This window comes from Geotrypetes seraphini, chromosome 2, assembly GCF_902459505.1.
Source record: "Geotrypetes seraphini chromosome 2, aGeoSer1.1, whole genome shotgun sequence".
In the NCBI taxonomy this organism is placed as follows: domain Eukaryota; kingdom Metazoa; phylum Chordata; class Amphibia; order Gymnophiona; family Dermophiidae; genus Geotrypetes; species Geotrypetes seraphini.
The window spans coordinates 73,335,431-73,353,917 of record NC_047085.1 but is presented as its reverse complement, the minus strand read 5'-3'; the positions used below and the strand labels follow the sequence as shown (position 1 = coordinate 73,353,917).

Genomic DNA, 18,487 nt, shown 5'->3' with positions numbered 1-18,487 from the left:
TGAATTAGGCCTGTATATTCAGTTGCAGACCTAATTCAGGTTCCAGAATTGAAAATTCAGGACTTTCACAGCTGCTGGAAGTTATCTTGGTTTGGCTGATAATTGTGCCAATACCTGAATAACTACAATAAATGAACATAATTAGGACTGCCTTTTATGAACTCTCATTTACTCAGTTAGTTATCTAAGCACCAGTACTCAATATTGGCTGTGCCCAAATAACTTTTGGGACTGCCCCGACTCTGAATCCAGACTTCCCCAACACTAACCAGATACTCCTGCAGTGGTCAGAACTGATATTCAGTGGTTTTCTCTTCTGGTTAAGTGCTGTTCAACATCAGCGCCTGAGCTGGTCAGTGCTATTTAATTAGGTAGAAATCTCTCTACCTAATTAAATAGTCTTGAATATTGACCCCTTTGTTTATACCGTTTAAGCTTTTCTCCCTTCCTGGTCTATTCCATTTGACCAAGCTTCTTTCTCAGTTTCCGCCCATTCTGTCCCTAAAGTCCCTTCCTCTTTCCTTTCTCTGTTTAGCTAATGGATATGGTGAGGAATGCTGAGGAGGAGTCTGGGAGGCTGCCTGTTAAGAGGAGCTTCATTCTGCTAGTAAGCAGGCCAAATTGTTTGTAAACAGTGTCTGGATCCACTCATGAATCTATGTTGTACACTGGACACATATTTAAAGACAACTTCATAAAAATGGAACAGTATTTTCTATCAATTCCAAAGACAATGAGCATGAAACCAGAATGGCAGTCACCTTCACCAAACTAAATTGAATTCCATTCAGCGGGTGCCATTTTAAAACATAACTTCTTTGTTTTAACAATGTATGTTATTGTAAAACAAACAAAAAAATTTTTTTTTCTGACAATAGCCTGCTACCAGACTTTCAAAAGGAAACTCTACAGGAAGTTTCCCTTAGAAATTGGTTTGCAGACCTGCAGTTACCATAAATAATATGAAACTTGACACCTGATGAATTCTGGGAGATTATAAGAGATACACCATTTCTTCTTCCAAATGGCTCCATTTCACTGAAACCTCTTAACTGTCTTGACTAAACTATAAGTTCCATGGAGTAAGGATGGTCTCTCACTTCTCTCTGCCCATAGCTACATACATGTTTTAGTGTTATAAGAATGAATGATGTTTTTATATAAATATATGTAACTAACTCTCTGGTGCTTTCCCTGTTCTTTTAAAGATAGTGGGGACAAGGACTGCTTAATCTCAGCTTGCATTCTTGGTTTTATTCACCAATCCTATTTCAAGATCTTCATTTTCTAATCAGAACTATACATTTACTTGAAGTAAATTAGCTCTGTCCCCATCCCAAAGAGCTGAGCAGACAGAATTCTTATAGCAGAAGATCAAAGGGCAGTGACCACAGAAGATAGCATTCCAATATTATTCAGGTGAATGAAGGAGTAGGAGCTTTTAACAAGTTCAAAATAGAGAATGACACGGGGAAAAAAATTTATCCCCGTCTCCGCCCGTCCCCATGAGCTCGTCCCCATCCCTGCGAGCTCAGTCCCCGTCCCGTCTCCGCAAACCATCTGATCCCATATGTACAAACCATCTCCCTTCTGTGTTCCTATTTTTCCCATTTCTAATATCTCCCCTCTGTTTCTGTATACTCCTTCCTGTGTTCAGCATTGCCCTCCCCCCCGTGTCCATATACTATCCCCATGTATCTCCCCTTTAAGTCTCTGTCCCTATGCCCCCATGCAGGGCCGCCATCAGAAATTTCTGGGCCCCTTACTGAGCAATCCTATTGGGCCCCCCACACACCCCTCCCCCCCAACCCCCCCTTCTTCCATGGGCCGAATACACTTTTCTCTGTTGCCGCACTCTTTGACCAAAAGATTTGTAAGCCTGCAACCACGTCAAGGTAGACTCTTTCAGCAGCTCCCCTCCCTCCCCCTTACCTTTGTGGCCAAGTCAAAATGATCTACCAACAATAAAATTTTAAAAACTCAAAGCACGCTGTACGCAGAGAAAATGTTAATTATCATTTATATTCCGCGGGTTTTCAAAGAGGTCAAGGCAGATGACTTTATGCAATGTCACCTCAGTAACAACTATACAAAAATAGACAAATATTCCCCCTCCCTTTTTACTAAACCGCGATACCGGTTTTTAGCGCAGGGACCTGCGCTGAATGCCCCACGCTGCTCTTGAAGCTCAAAGGCTCCCTGCGCTAAAAAACGCTATTGCGGTTTAGTAAAAGGGGGCCTTAGTGCAAAATATAGATAGCATATATAAATTCTCAAAACGGACACATTTTGATCACTAAATTGAAAATAAAATCATTTTCCTACCTTTGGTAATTTCATCAGTCTCTGGTTGCACTTTATTCTTCTGACTGTGCATCCAATATTTCTTCCCTTATTTCAGCCTCCTGTATGCTTCCTCTCCTCCAGACCTCATTCCCTCCCCAAACTTTTTCTTTGTTTCACCCTGCCCCCTTCTTTCTTTTTCTCTCTCTCCATACCCCCTTTCATTCTGTATGTCTGTCTTTCTCTCTCTCTCCGTGCCCCATTTTTCTTTGTTTCACCCAGCCCTCTTTCTTTTTTTTTTTCTGGCTCCCTGTCCCCCCCTTTCTTTCTTTCTCCTTGCCCTCCCCTATGCCACCACCATTGGGAAAATGCTGCCACCGCCACTGGGGAATAGGCTGCCACTGCCGCTATTGGGAACAGGCCGGCGCCGAGTTCGCCCTGCTTCTCTTCCCCGCGGGGCCGACCAACTCTCGCCACTCGACGTCAATTCTAACATCGGAGAGGATGTTCTGGGCCAGCCAGGCAGCGATTGGCTGGCCCAGAACGTCCTCTCCGACGTCAGAATTGACGCGGGTGGCGAGAGTTGGTCAGCCCCACAGGGAAAAGCAGGGAGAACTTGGCACCGGCCTGTTCCCAATGGCGGCGGTGGCACTCAAGTGGCTAAAGAGATGCATTTTGCCAGCCTAGGGAGAACACTGGAGGGTGGCCAGCTGTGCACCCCCTTGGGACGTAAACCCGGGGCAGACCGTCCCCCACCCCCACCTTGGTATGCCACTGTCTGTACCTCACTCCCTCCCTATGACCAAAAATTCTCCTTTCTTCTATTCCTTGTGTACACAACCATCTCTTTCCCTCCCTTCCTCTCTCCCAAGTCCTTGCCTTCTGTGTCCAAAAACACATTCCCTCCCCCACCTCAGCATCTCTTTCCCTCCCTTCCTCTCTCCCAAGTCCATGCCTTCTGTGTCCAAAAACCCATTACCTCCCCCACCTCAGCATCTCTTTCCCTCCCTTCCTTTCTCCCAAGTCCTTGCCTTCTGTGTCCAAAAACACATTCCCTCCCCCACCTCAGCATCTCTTTCCCTCCCTTCCTCTCTCCCAAGTTCATGCCTTCTGTGTCCAAAAATGCATTCCCTCCCCACCTCAGCATCTCTTTCCCTCTCTTCCTCTCTCCCAAGTCCATGCCTTCTGTGTCCAAAAACCCATTCCCTCCCCCACCTCAGCATCTTTCTCTCCCTTCCTCTCTCCCAAGTTCATGCCTTGTGTCCAAAACGCACTCCCTCCCCCTTTTGTGTTCCCCGTTTGCCTCCCAGCCCATCTTAGCAACTTTCTCAGCAAAATGTAGCTCGAGTCGCGTAGGCTTGTCTTCTATTTCCTGCCTGTCCCGCCGCGCACATATAGCCGACCAGAAGTCTTCCCCGACTTCAGCGCTGACGTCGGAGGGTGGTCTAGTGGTAGGCCGGGACAGGGCAGGTAGGAATAGGGCACAGGGCCGGATGGCCTAGTGGCTGGCATGTAGGGACAGGGCGGGCAGGCAGAGCGGAGAGCCCGCAGATCTGCTTTTAAGCCCGGTCAGTTGCCTCTGCGGGATCTCCTGCTTCCCTCCCAGCCGGTTCTGCTCCAGCCTTAAGATCCTGATGAAGGGTTTCACCTGAAACCGGTTGATCCAATGACTATTCTGGTCTCCTGCAATTCTCATTGACTTCATTTGGCTCGCTTTAAAAGCTAAGTTGGCTGTGGTTTCATTTTGCATCTTGGGGATTAGGCTGGGGAGGACTCTATGAGTGGGTTTTCAGTTTGATTCACTCTCTCACTAGTTCACTGTTTGTGACTTATTTATTGTTATTAATTCTGCACAGTTGATTTTGCACACTAGGGACGCCCGATGATGGTGTGCAGGCGGGGTGATTCACCTCCGTCTTTGTAAGTGGAAGCGCTGGAGTTTGTTCTCCCGTCGCTAATAACCTCACACTGAGAGCGTCCCTACTCCTTAATTGACATTTGGTATTTGTGTGGTATGGTTTGTTAGCAGTGATTAGCTGATAGACACACTCATAGAGTCCTTACTGACATTTTTTGCCTTCTTTTTTGTATCTTTTTAAGCACCTTTTGGCAAACGTAGAGGAGTTTATAGTATTAGTGAGCCAATAAAGGTGGCACAAGCTCAAAAGAAGTCAGTTTTCAAGGTCTCCATCAGGGAGCACCTAGCTTGGCCTCAGCGTGTGCGGGTCGCCAGACTAGATGGACCTAGGGTCTGATCCGGTGAAGGCGTTTCTTATGTTTTTATGTTCTTCAGGACTAATGCAGTTACTAAAAGTCTGGCACAATATCAGGGGGGCATGAAAAAGTGCCATAAAATTATTTTAACACATGGTCTATGTTGGCAAAAACAATGGAAAACAAAAATCTCAATCAGTCTATAGGGATAAAAATGCTCAAGGATATTCTGGAAATCCTTATACATGTATAATAAATACCAAGTTTAAACCAAGGATGGGCAACCATGGTCTTTGAGGGCCACAACCTAGTCGCTGCATTCGACCTGGTGGACCATAACATCCTACTACAAATTTTGGACATAATAGGTATCACAGATAAAGTGTACTCATGGTTTGAAGGATTCCTAAAATCCAGAACCTACAGAGTAAAATTGGATAAAGAAAAATCAGAACCTTGGGCCAACCCCAGCGGCGTACCCCAAGAATCCCAACTATCAACTACTCTCTTCAACCTGTACACTGCTTCCCTCAGTACCCACCTGGACAAACAAGGCATCACTTCCTACAGCTATGCAGATGACATTACAATTCTCATACCTTTTGATCAACCACAGCCCTCCATGACAGCAACACTACACCGAACACTTGAAACGGTAGCAACTTGGATGAAAGACCACAAACTGAAATTGAATCCAAACAAAACAAAATTCATCCTCCTAGAAAACAACAAAACCCCAACCATAACCAACATCGAAATCAACGCAACTAACTACCCCATACAATCCATCTTAAAACTACTAGGAATAATAATACACAGATGCTATACCATGCAACCGCAAATCAATAAAACTATATAGAAATCTATCGCAATTATGAGAAACCTAAGACAAGTTCAGAAATTCTTCGAGATAACACAATTCCAGCTCATAGTACAATTCCTAATACTAGGTCTACTAGACCAGTGATTCCCAACCCTGTCCTGGAGGAACACCAGGCCAATCGGGTTTTCAGGCTAGCCCTAATAAATATGCATGAGAGAGATTTGCATATGATGGAAGTGATAGGCATGCAAATTTGCTTCATGCATATTCATTAGGGCTAGCCTGAAAACCCAATTGGCCTGGTGTTCCTCCAGGACAGGGTTGGGAACCACTGTACTAGACTATTGCAACATCCTCTATCTCCCCTGCCCTGCAACAATTACAAACAATTCAAAACACAGCACTGAGGCTCATCTACACATTAAGGAAACATGACCATATTACAGAGGCATACCTCAATTCACACTGGCTTCCAATTCCAGCAAGAATACTATTTAAATTCAATTGCCTACTATTTAAAACTATAAACGGAGACAGCCCAACCTACCTGAACAACCACCTCATCCAAACCACCTCAACCAGACATAGGAAAACTCAAACCCCATTCATACTCCCTCCAGTCAAAGAAGTTAAAAAGGAAAAACTATATGATGGCTTCCTAGCCACTCAAGCAACAAAACTTGACAACCAAATCTCCAATCTACTGATAGTGACCCAAGACTACAAAACATTCAGAAAAAGAATAAAGACTATATTGTTCAAGAAATCCCTGAAAAAAGACCTAATACCACATATATACTGTTCAAGAAATCCCTGAAAAAGACCTAACACCACAAGTCTCCTTCTTTCCCTCCACTTTTCCCCAACTCACTCTTTATTCTCCCTGGAAATGACCAGATATCTTGTGTAATCCACCTTCTACAACTCTTTTGTAATCCGCCTTGAACTGCGAGGTAATGGCGGAATAGAAATCCCTAATGTAATGTAATGTTTTGAAGATTTCTACAATGAATATGCATTAGATCTATTTACATACAATGGAAGCTATACATGCAAATCAATCACATGTATATTCATTGTGGAAATCTTGAAAACCTTGAGGACTGTGGTTGCTAACCCTGGTTTAAACAGTCACTAGAAGTGTGGAGCCCAAAATTTTGGATTTTTTTGGGTTTCCATATTGTTTATGGAAAGTTTTTAAATTTTGGAGCGTTATAATTATAAGCATTATTATTATTAATGTGTAGTCTTTTGAAAACAGTGCAAACTAACAGGAAATAACACGCTCTCTTTCAGAGGTGTGTACACTATTTATCACAGGAAAAAACATTGAATTTCAGGGTTTTTCCTATCATTTCAGCCAAACTAAATAGCAAGATATGACATTTGTTTTGAACAAATGCAATCCCCAACAGTCACATTACAAATGAGGACCTAGAAATGGGAGGAATTAAAAAAAAAAACAAAAAACAACAACAACAACAACATAAGGCAAAAACACAAGTTTCAACAAGATTTGATCAATATAATCAATTCAACAAAAACAGTCTATAGTAGGTGACCATAGACCTTACCTGGAAATTGCCAGATCTCATGGAGTTATGGATTTGACTGTATGGAGTTGACTGTAGAGACGAAATATCCGAAGAGGGGGCAAGGACACCACAGGCCTGGCAGTAGCCAGCCAACCGTTTTTCATCTATTTTGCAATGAAGAGACACCACACCAATCTGCAACACACAGAAACAATTTCCACTAAGCTCTCTTGAGCATATCCAGGTCAAAGAAGATGGGGCAATTCTATAACAGGGTGTCTCCATTTATGTCCAAGTATTGTTCAGGGATTACCTATTTTATAACAGTATCAGGTACTCCAAATCCGTTTAGAATGCTAAAAAAAAACAAACCCACACTGGTGCTCTTAAAATTTAGGCAAGCATCGCACAAAACTTATAATCCTCTATAAATTATACATGTAAGTTAAGAACATAAGAACTGCCATACTGGGACAGACCGAAGATCCATCAAGCCCAGCATCCTGTTTCCAATAGGGTCAACTCATGTTCCAAGTACCTAGCTAGATCCCAAGTTGTAAAACAGATTTTATGCTGCTTATCCTAGAAATAAGCTGTGGATTTCCCCAAGCCATTTCAATAATGGCCTATGGACTAGAAAGTGACATGGTAACAGGAAAGAGTTGCCAATTTTGCCCAGTATTACTCTGGTTGTGGTAGACCATTCTATGGTATGCCCCAGGAATGAGAACTGCTGCCATGGAAATATCATGGTAATGGGGACCCAGGGAACCTTCCCCAAGCCTACCTTTTAATGTTCCTAGTGGTCTAGTGGCTGCTAGAGCTGCTGCTGCTGCTGCTGCCGCCGGTGTGAACATTTTCAAAATGGCTGCTCAAACTTCATGTAGCAGCTTGAAGTCTCGCAAAGCTGTCCCATGAAGTCTCGGCAGCTATTTTGAAAATCTTCACACTGGCGGCAGTGGCTCTAGCAGCAGCAGGGGCAGGAAAGAAGCCAGTAGACCATGAGGTATAATAAAGTAGGGCATTGGGGAGGGGTTGGGTCGGCATTGGGGTTGCACTACAGGGGGATATGCAGGAAGGATGGATAGAGGGGAGAAGATGGACGGATGGCAGGCAGAGAAGGGAGGGATGATTGATAGATGGCGGAGCAGAGGTGTAGCTATGGGTGGACCTGGCCCACCAACCCAGCAATGGAGAACTTTACCACACCAGGGATGCAGGCTGGGCTCCCATGGTCCCTGTACCTCCCTCTCTTCACTTTCCAGCTTCAACAGGTCAGAGTCAACGGCAGCAATTGCTACAGGCTGCCTGCCTGTAACCCGGAAGCCTCTCCTCTGCCGCTTACAACTTCCTGTTTCAGCTGGGTCAGGACGCGGCAGAGGAGAAGCTTCCGGGTTAGCAGCAGGCAGCCTGTAGCAAAAGTTGCCGCTGACTCTGACCCACTGAAGCTGGCGGAGAATGAAGAGAGGGAGCTTCAGGAGCCCAGTCTTCTCCCCTGACACCAGCAAGAGCAAAAAGCACAATTACTTACCGTAACAGGTGTTATCCAGGGACAGCAGGCAGATATTCTCTACATGTGGGTGACGTCACCGACGGAGCCCCCTAGCGGACGTTTTCTAAAGCAAACTTGCTTGAAGACCTTCAAGTTTACGATTGGCCCACGCATGCGCGCGTGCCCCTCCCGCCCGACCTAGGGCATGCGTTTCCTCAGCGTGGCCTCAGTTCAGATAGCTAGCAAAGAAGCCAACCATGGGGAGGTGGGTGGTTTGCGAGAATATCTGCCTGCTGTCCCTGGGTAACACCTGTTACGGTAAGTAACTGTGCTTTATCCCAGGACAAGCAGGCAGCATATTCTCTACATGTGGGTGACCTCCAAGCTAACCAGAAAGGGATGGAGGGAGAGTTGGCAATTTAGATTTTGCAAAACAGACTGGCCAAAGTGGCCATCACGCCTGGAGAAAGCATCCAGACAGTAGTGAGAGGTGAAAGTGTGAACCGAGGACCAAGTGGCAGCCTTACAGATTTCCTCAATGGGAGTTGAGCAGAGGAAAGCAACATCGCTCGGACCTTGTGGCCTGTGACTCGACCCGGCAGGGAGAGACCAGCCTGAGCGTAACAGAAAGAGATACAAGCGGCCAACCAGTTAGAAATGATCCGCTTAGAAACAGAGCGACCCAAGCTATTAGGATCGAAAGAGAGGAACAGCTGGGGAGCAGAACGATGAGGAACGGTGCACTTCAAGTAGAAGGCCAGCGCTCACTTACGATCAAGAGAATGCAGAGCCACTTCTCCAGGGTGAGAATGGGGCTTTGGAAAAAATACAGGAAGAACAATGGATTGGTTGATGTGAAACTCAGAAACAACCTTAGGCAAGAATTTAGGATGGGTAAGGAGAACCACCGTATCATGATGGAAGACAGTGAAAGGTGGGTCCGCTACCAAGGCTTGAAGCTCACTGACCCGACGGGCAGAAGTGAGAGCAATAAGAAACACAACCTTCCAAGTAAGATACTTCAAGTGAGCCCACGCTAGCGGCTCAAACGAGGGGTTTATTCAAACGCGCAAGGACCACGTTAAGATCCCAAAGCACAGGAGGGGGTTTAAGGGGTGGGTGAACGTGGAAAAGGCCTTTCATGAAGCGGGAAACCACAGGATGAACAGAGATAGGCTTCCCGTCAATCGGCTGATGAAAAGCAGTAATGGCACTAAGGTGGACTCGAACCGAAGAGGACTTGGTCCAGCACCAGACAAGTGCAACAGATAATCAGGACAGCAGATAGGGAGGCAGAGATCGGCTCCAGCTGTCGAGTAGCACACCAGGAAGGTCCACTTCTGATGGTAATATTGGCAAGTGGACTCCTTCCGAGACGCCTCCAGGACGTCCAGCACAGGCTGGGAAAACTGGAACGAGGGCATTAAGTTTCGAGGAACCAAGCCGTCAAGTGCTGAGACTGTAGGTTGGGCTGGAGCAGCGAACCCCAACTCTGCGTAAGCAGAGAAGGAAAAACAGGCAGAAGAAGAGGCTCCCTGGAACTGAGCTGTAACAGAAGGGAGAACCACGGCTGCTGGGGCCACTGAGGAGCTATCAGAATCATGATGGCGCGCGTGGACTTGAGCCTGACGAGAGTCTTCAGAATCAGAGGGAAAGGAGGGAACGCATACAGAAACAGGTCGGTCCAATCCAGTAGAAAAGCATCCGCCTCGAGTCTGAGAGGGGTGTAAACCCTGGAGCAGAAGCGGGGCAACTTGTGATTGAGGAGGGACGTGAACAGATCGACATCCGGAGTCCCTCAACGAGAAAACACCTGACGCAGAGTCACGAAATGGATGGAACACTCGTGAGGCTGCCGAAGACGACTCAACCTGTCCACCAGACAATTGTGCTGGCCCTGAATGTAGATCGCATGAAGGAATATGTTGCGGCAAATGGTCCAATCCCAGAACCGCATCGCTTCCTGGCACAGGGACAGGGACCCCATGCCCCCCTGTTTGTTGATATAATACATGGCGACCTGGTTGTCTGTGCGGATCAGCACCACTCGGTCGCGAAGCAGGTGACAAAAAGCCTTCAGGGCGAGGAAAATCGCTTGAAGTTCCAGCAGATTGATGTGACAAAGGCGGTCGGCACTGGACCAAAGACCCTGAGTGCAAAGACCGTCCAGATGAGCCCTCCAAGCATAGGTCGATGAGTCTATCGTGAGGACCTTGTGCGGAGGAGGAGCATGAAACAGAAAACCTCTGGAAAGATTGGGAGAGAGCATCCACCAACGGAGAGACTTCAACTCTATATTGGATCTTTATTATATCCTCTTATTCCTCAGTAGTGAAACTAATAGCCAGTTTATTATTAACTCATTTCTGTTCTCTAGCACTCAAAAATTGTTGTAATTGAACGGGATCCCAAAAAACATATTCAATGTCTTGAAACTGACAAGACATCTACATGGAAATTTTAAGTAAAAAGATGCCTCCAGAGCTAAAACTCTAACTTTTAATTTCAAAAATTATTTCCTTCTCAATTGTGTAGCTCTGGAGACATCTGGAAAAATTCTGACCAAATCTCCACAAAATTTTGTTAACCTATTTTTAAAATACAATTTCATAATCAACATTTTATCTATCTCACTCATGCATGTTATCACCAGAGTGGACTTACTCTGGATCACATCCTGACTATCTTCCAGAAACTCTGTCAAATTAATTTTATTAATCACCAAGTGGTCCACCCCCTGGGCAGTTCTTTTTTCTTTTGGGGAACATAATAACAGTTATTAATTGGAAAATTCTCTGCATTGGGTAGCCCCAGTATTTCTTTTAAAAATTTTCTTAACAAAATTTCCGAAGGTAATAAATGAGTTACTGGGAAGTTAACCAAGCGAAGATTCCTCCCTCTATGCATATTTTCCATTAATTCCATTTTAGAATATAACACCATAGAATCCTTAACAGCAGATACTGAGACAGCTTGAAGTGTATTACACTGAGCTTCCACCACATTTAATCGTTTATCTAAACAACCTAAATTGGTATCCGCATTATCAAACTTTTGAGAAACAGACTGTGAAAAATCCACTGATTGTTTCACAGTAGACCTGAGAAGCCCTTCAACTCTAGAAATACCTAAACACAAATCTTTAAGGGTAATATCTTGTGTTTCCTCCATTAGTGGTTGATCCTCCACTACTCCTAAAAGGTCAAGCGGTTTAGGTATTCTGGTATAAACCAGTTTATTTATCTGAGTGGAAGATACCACATGCTCGGAGGAAATAATAGGATTTATATTCCCATTATCACTAGATACTGGGTGAAGGGGAGGAGTCTGCTCAAGGGGACTGATTGAAGCTCCTGAGCTAGGAGAGTCCATATTTAGTAGTATCTGAGAGGGATTATCAGTTATTAATTTCAAGTGTCTGTCCATAGGGCCAGATACAGCTGGTGTTGAGCTCTTAGGTTTAATTTTGGTGAAAATTTTTAAGATGTCATACAAGGCATCAGCTGTGTAATCCACTCTGGAGATGAGACAATCAAAATCAAGAAGCACCACCTTATCAGAATATTGGCACAGCTTGGACTGGCATGCCCGAGCCACGAAAGAGGTGGCCTACACCGCTTTAACACCAGCTGCATCAAACAGACGCTTTATTATGAAATCCACATATCAGTCTTGGACATCCTTCCCTCCCCCATCGCTGGGGAGAGATGTGCGCTTGGTGACCAGTGCTCCAAAGAATCTACCTGTGGGGAAGTAAAGCGCTTGTTAAAGCCATCCATCATAGGATAAAGTCACGCCATGGCTCAAGCACATTTCAAAGGACCTTCTGGAATCTCCCAGATATCTGTAAGAATCCTAATAAGGTCAGGATGATCAGGCAGAGGCAGATTGTGGCCTCTGGTCACTCATGAGGGAACATTCAGCAGTGACCTGCTGTTCCATCTGCAGTTTCAATTCCTGCAGAGATCCAGAAATTAAATCAACAAGATGGATGGGTTTAAAAATCTACACACTGTGGGGTCATCCCCCAAATCATGGGCTCAGCATAGGTCCGGATCCTGGAAATCTGCCAGATTTGCCACATCAGTGGCCACCGCAGAGCTGTCCTGCGAAAGCAGAGGGATGGAAAGAGTGTCTGGCACAACTGCGGGCACAGCTATCTTATTCCCCGGTACCCTAGCAAGGCAAGACCTTAGTCTCCCAGAGCAGGAGTCCCTGTAACCAGCACAGAGGCTGGTGGAAGGAAAACAGGCAAAGACTTTTTTTTAATCAAGTATGCCTGATAAAGCATATTCACAAATTCCGGGGAAAACCCATCCTCCGTGGCAGGAGCCGACCTCTGCACCTCAGATTTGGAATGCTTGGAAGATTTGTGAGGTTTATTGCCGGAGTTACACTTGCAAAACACCTAAAATCCCCTTTTTAAAGATCTCCCAAAATCTCTGATTCAAGCTGTTAGCTTGTTCTAACAGAAACTTGCGCTTGTACTCAGTGTGAAATGTGCTGAATGAGAGAAACTGCAGACACGAGCTGAAAACATCTTACAGGGAGATCTTTGCCTCAATGAACTGGAAATCTGGATTTCAAGTCCTGTGACTGCTCCACCAGCCTGACCACCACCGCTACCCTCGTACACCCCACGCAGACGCCTGGTGGAGGAACACAGTATGGCTCCGATCCCGGTCACGCCTCCATGAAACTGCTCAGCTTGCGCTCTACCCACTAGCAAACGAACCTGGGGTGAGCAAACTCTCAAGGGAATGGTCCCTGAGCTCTGATCTGATGTGCAGGCTGTCCAGGGGGCTTACTGACAAGCAGGGAATCCCCCAGAAGCAGACTTTTTCCAAAGGTCTGCAATCGCCCACAGTCAAGGATGTCCCCACAGGGAACCTCCACAGCACGAGGGCAAAAACTGCAAATGAAAAATACTGAGATACCACAAAATTAAACACGAGCAGAAGAGATAAGCTCCTACAGCTTGGCCTGTAGGAAGAAGAACTGGTGAATAGAGGAACATGCTCAGTGATAAGGTATGAGGGAGAGGGGGTAGAGGCTTCCTACAAATCCTAGCGGAAATAACCCACTGGTCTCAGAATAAAGTGGGATTGTACAAGAAAGAGAGTTAGCTTAAGTGTGGTGGGGGGGGATAGGAAGGAAAGATGCTGCACGCGGGTTGAAAGGATAACAGAAGAAGGACTGTAGGACATGGAGTGGAGGGGAGAAAGGGAGAGATACTGCAAAAGGGTGAAGAGGAGCGAGAAAGCGGAGGGAGAGAAACTGCAAGGAGAGGGGTAAGAAAGGGAGAAATGTTAAAAATAATGGTGGAAAGGATAGATATTTGACCAAGGGCACAAAAGGGAGGAGAGGAGATGGTGGATATTGGGAGAGAGGCAGAGATGTTGGACATGGCAGAGAAAGGAAGAGAATGCTGCATGGAGGAAGGGGGAAGAAAGATGTTGTACCAAGGGTGCAAGGGAGAAGGAGAGAGAGAAAGATGTTGAACATGAGGTTGTATGAGAGGGAGGGAGACATACACAACAGGTATTAACTTTTAATGTAGCGATTGTTAGTATGTCAGTTTATTAAATTTACATCAACTGTACTACACTACAGTAGACTCTGTTAACTGGAACTCAATTAACCAGAACTCTCAAGCAACCAGAAAAGGAAATCTAAGAAATACTGTAAAACTTTAAATAAAAATGAAAGAGGTAAGACGCTAGTCGGTATTTCTCCTGCCACCTTCTCCAGAAACTCTCTAAATTTAGCGATTATCTGCTTTTTTTTTCAGAACAGACTCCACTGGCTATCTAAGCCATATGCCTTGCCAGTATCAGTGGCAAGGCTTATAGATGATAGAGTAAACACTTTCAACACTGAATGTGAAGATGTCCAAAAATGTAAGACAGGAACAGCATAGACCTAACTCCTGAGCAAGAAGCGGTTTGGCGTCCTGTTCTGAAAGAAACCTGATCAGTCGGGATACACCCTGAGGCAGCATGAATTTGTGAAACGCTGGCCACTGTTGGTGTACCGATCAGTGAAGATAAGTGGAATAATTCCTCTATTATTTAATTTTCATTGGCACATTACAGCACAGCATAAGACTTTATCACATAATGAAGGTTTTTTGCCAGTGAGGTAAAAGCTCGACCACCTCTTTGAGCCGTTTTGGTGAGGTGGGAGGGCCCTTTCTGAGGCTTTTTCCTTCATTTTTTGGATTGAGTTAGGTCTATGCTGTTCCTGTCTTACATTTTTGGACATCTTCACATTCAGTGTTGAAAGTGTTTACTCTATCATACATTGGTTTTTTCATCACATCTGGGTTACCAGTGGCTATTTATTAAGGCTTACAGATGAGGCACCTCTATAAAAATTTTGGGGAGGTGGAAAAAATGGGGAGACTCGACCTGTCGAATGTGACACCCCAGAGGTTGGACAGACCCCCCCAAAAGGGTCCCCCAAGCTCAGTCCGGCACCAGATGGGGACAAGAAGGCTACTACACAACTTCCAACAGCCCTACACTAAACCAGGGAAGACTGCAACAACTTACCACATCTGCTGAAGATTGAGAACACACTGAAGTATTAGGGACAGCATAGCCACTTGTACTACAGCCAAAAGTTTGTCTCAGTCTCCACCTGATGGTCATGATGAGCTATTACCCATCAGTGAACTGTGCCGGTCCGGAGAGGTGCTAAAGAATAGAGCCTTCTTCAATCCTCCAGCCCTGGAGTTTCTAGGAGAGGATAAGCTCAAAGCTCCTGGCCCCTCTCTCATGTGCCCCGCAGTACACCGATGCTTCTCAGCCAACCATCCAGTATAAACCTGACATGATGTGTCAAAATTGAAGGGTTTTGAGGCAGATGGAGGCTTTTATACAAAAATTGGAACATCAAGATGGCCACTGTGGCAGCGTGGTCACACCTAAAACAGCTCAGGTAAACCAAATAAAAGGTCATTCTGGGAAGGTATTTTTGGAGGTGGACAACCCTACATCCAGCCCCAGAAATGCTTGAAACACCCCCCACTCATTTCAGAATCCTCCCACCCCCCACACACACAATTTTCCCAGAGGCTACAATAACCAGTCTGTCTTTGCTGGTGCTAGCCTGCTTCAGCTGTTACAGGAGTTAGTTCCTTTATCTTGGAACTCTTATAGATTCTCTTTTGCAAGGCGTGATCAACAATTCAAGCTGTCCTGTCCATCTAGTAAAAGTATTAAAAGAATCAAGACTCTTAGTCAATCTCTGTCTTTTAAGTTTACTTGACTTTGGAACGACCTTCCACTTCACTTAAGAAGTTTTGGTTCCCTTCCCTTTTTTTGTAAGTCTCTGAAAACCATTCTGTTTACTAAACATTTTGGAAACTAATCTTTCTTGATAATTTTCTATATGCCCTTATTGGCCTAACTTAATCATTGTAAACTGAGTCGAGCTTTTTGGATTGAAGTCTCGGTATACAAAACTAAGCATTAGATTAGATTAGGAGCTGGAATGTGGAGAAGACACTGCCTCAGTCAGACAAATCAAGCCACGTGCTGCAATCTTCGGGCTGCCAGCTGGACCAGAGTCAGACTGAGATGGCAAATACATGGATCCATGTGACAAGGGTGGAGTAAAACGATGCTGGCACCTGCCAAAGCCTAACTGGACCACTATGGTGGCCAAACAGCCTGCACTCAAGCACCTAATAAATCAGGTTGTGAGCCAGCTACCAGGGGAACAAACCCCGAGCTCCACAAGTGTGACTGCAGGTTGGCTAGACAGGTACCCTGTGGGTTTCCCTGTTAGTTACAGACTTCTTTCCCAGAATCTGCGTCCTCTCCCAGGCAGAGCTGTTCCAGGGCCACTGGGAACCTCTTTAGCACTGGAAAAACCTCTGGATTCGAAGAAAAACCCGAAAATAAGAAAAAAATGACCAGAGCAATCAGAACACCACCTTCTCAACTTGCTTACAGGAGGCAGAGTTGAAGAAAATAAATTTCATCCTTTTGTACCACAACTCGCAATTTGGGGGATATTACCTATAATAAGGATTACGGTATTATTTAATTATTTATATTCCGCATACCCTACAATTCTATGCAGATTACAAATTATTCAGGTACTCAAACATTTTTCCCTATCTATCCCGGCAGGCTCACACTCTATCTAATGTACCTGACGCACTGGGGAATTAAATGACTTGCCCAGGGTCACAAGGAGCAGTGTGGGATTTGAACCCATAACCCCAGGGTGCTGGGGCTGTAGCTCTAACCACTGCACCACACACCATTGTATCGTATGGGCATTTTTTTTTTTAAGGGTTTCTTTTCCTGATTTTGAAGTACCGTATTTTTTGCTCCATAAGACGCACTTTTTTCCCACCCAAAAGTGGGTGGAAATCTCAGTGCGTCTTATGAAGCGAAGGTGAATAATTTGAATCCCCCTCACTGCTGCAAAACACCCACCCCCACCCCGCACCAGCTTTTTAAACACTGCCCGCCACTCCCCCCCTCCCCACCACCTTTTAGCCGGACCAGCTTTTTAAACACTGCTTCGCCGCCCTCCATACAATTACAACCCCCCCTCACTGCAGCCACGCCCGCACACCTTTTTAAAACAAATCCCCCACCGCCGCTGTTGTCGCCACTGCCACCAGTCTTCACCGCCGTACCTTTTTCAAGACTGGTGGTCCAGCGGCTCCCTCCTCGGCTCATGAGTCAAGAGTGCGATGTTCAGGCCCAAGCTTTACACGCTCCCGCTTGGGCCCGCACCACTTTCTGAATGGCTGGCAGTAGTTCTTGCGGGACTCGCGAGAACTACTGCCAGCCATTCAGAAAATGGCTAAATTTGACATTGAAGGTATGTTTTTACTCATTTATTTCTTAATGCCCTTATATGAATGTTCCATGTCTGCTCTTTTTGTACATATTCATTTTTTACATTTATTTTTATATATATCACTTTTGTTTACATATATTTTATTCATTATATTTTAATTATAATTCAATTTTTTTTGTTTAAAAATTCTAAGATATTAGAAATATTTTTATTCTTCGTTTAAAATTTGTTTTATATATTTTATGTGTTTGATATGTTTGTAAAGAATATCCCTTCTCCTGACAAAGGCAAACCAGCCGAAAACATGGCCGTGTCGAGAGGTCTATGTTATTGTGTTTGCACATTGATGAACTGGATTAAAGTTTACGTAGTATCCTAAACATTCAACTATCCTACTTTTTTTTGCTCTTGTTTTACAATCTAATAACATAAGAATAGGTGGGTCAGACCAATGGTCCATCAAGCTCAGTAGCCTGTTCTTATGGTGGCCAATCCAGGTCTATCTCTTAGTAGCTTCATTGCATGGCCCCTAGTCCTAGTATTTTTGGAAAAAGTAAACAAGCGATTCACATCTACTCATTCCACTCTACTCAGTATTATATAGACCTCTATAATATCTCCCTTCACCCTCTTTTTTCCAAGCTGAAGAGCCCTAGCCACTTTAGCCTTTTTCCATAAGGAAGTGGTCCCATACACTTTATCATTTTTTTTGTCCTTCTCTGTACCCTTTCTAATTCTGCTATATCTTTGCCGAAATGCAGCAACCAGAATTGCACACAGAATTTGAGGTTCAGTTGCACCAAGGAACGATACAAGTGCATTTTAACATTCTCATCTTTGTTTCCATTCCTTTTCTGATCATTCCTAACATTCCCTTTGTTTTCATGGCTACCGCTGTACACTGAACTGAGGGTTTCAAAGAATCCTCAATGATGACACCTAGATCCTTTTCCTGGACAGTGACTCCTAACATGGAACCCTGTATCACTTAGCAATAGGTCGGGTTCCTCTTTCCCACATGCATCACTTTGCAATTACTTACATTAATGGTCATCTGCCATTTTGATGCCCAGTCTCACAAGGTCTTCTTGTAATTTTTCACAATCCTTTTGCGATTTAACAACTTTGAACTGATAGGAACTATTCAAATTCTAAGAAATTGAAGACTTTTTTGTTTAAAAAATTTGTTTAGCTAGACAGATAATTGTTTTTAATAGTTAGGATAGCATAATGTAATTCCTGGCTGATATGACCTAGCTCTTTGTTCTTGTAACCTGCAATGAACTGTTGATATTTGTGGAATGTAAGTCTCTA

General features: G+C 44.7%; 1 protein-coding gene across 4 annotated transcripts in view; it reads right to left on the bottom strand.

Moving 5' to 3' along the window:
• Positions 1-18,487, bottom strand: part of INTS8 (integrator complex subunit 8) — a 220,343-nt gene that overhangs the window by 134,569 nt on the left and 67,287 nt on the right. For all 4 annotated transcript variants that reach the window (XR_004538293.1, XR_004538292.1, XM_033933169.1 and 1 more), the window contains exon 9: positions 6,895-7,050. Coding sequence is in view for 2 of the 4 variants with exons in the window: in XM_033933169.1 (XP_033789060.1) it covers positions 6,895-7,050 (156 nt within the window). In the remaining 2 variants the exon portion in view is untranslated. The remainder of the gene's footprint in view (positions 1-6,894; positions 7,051-18,487) is intronic.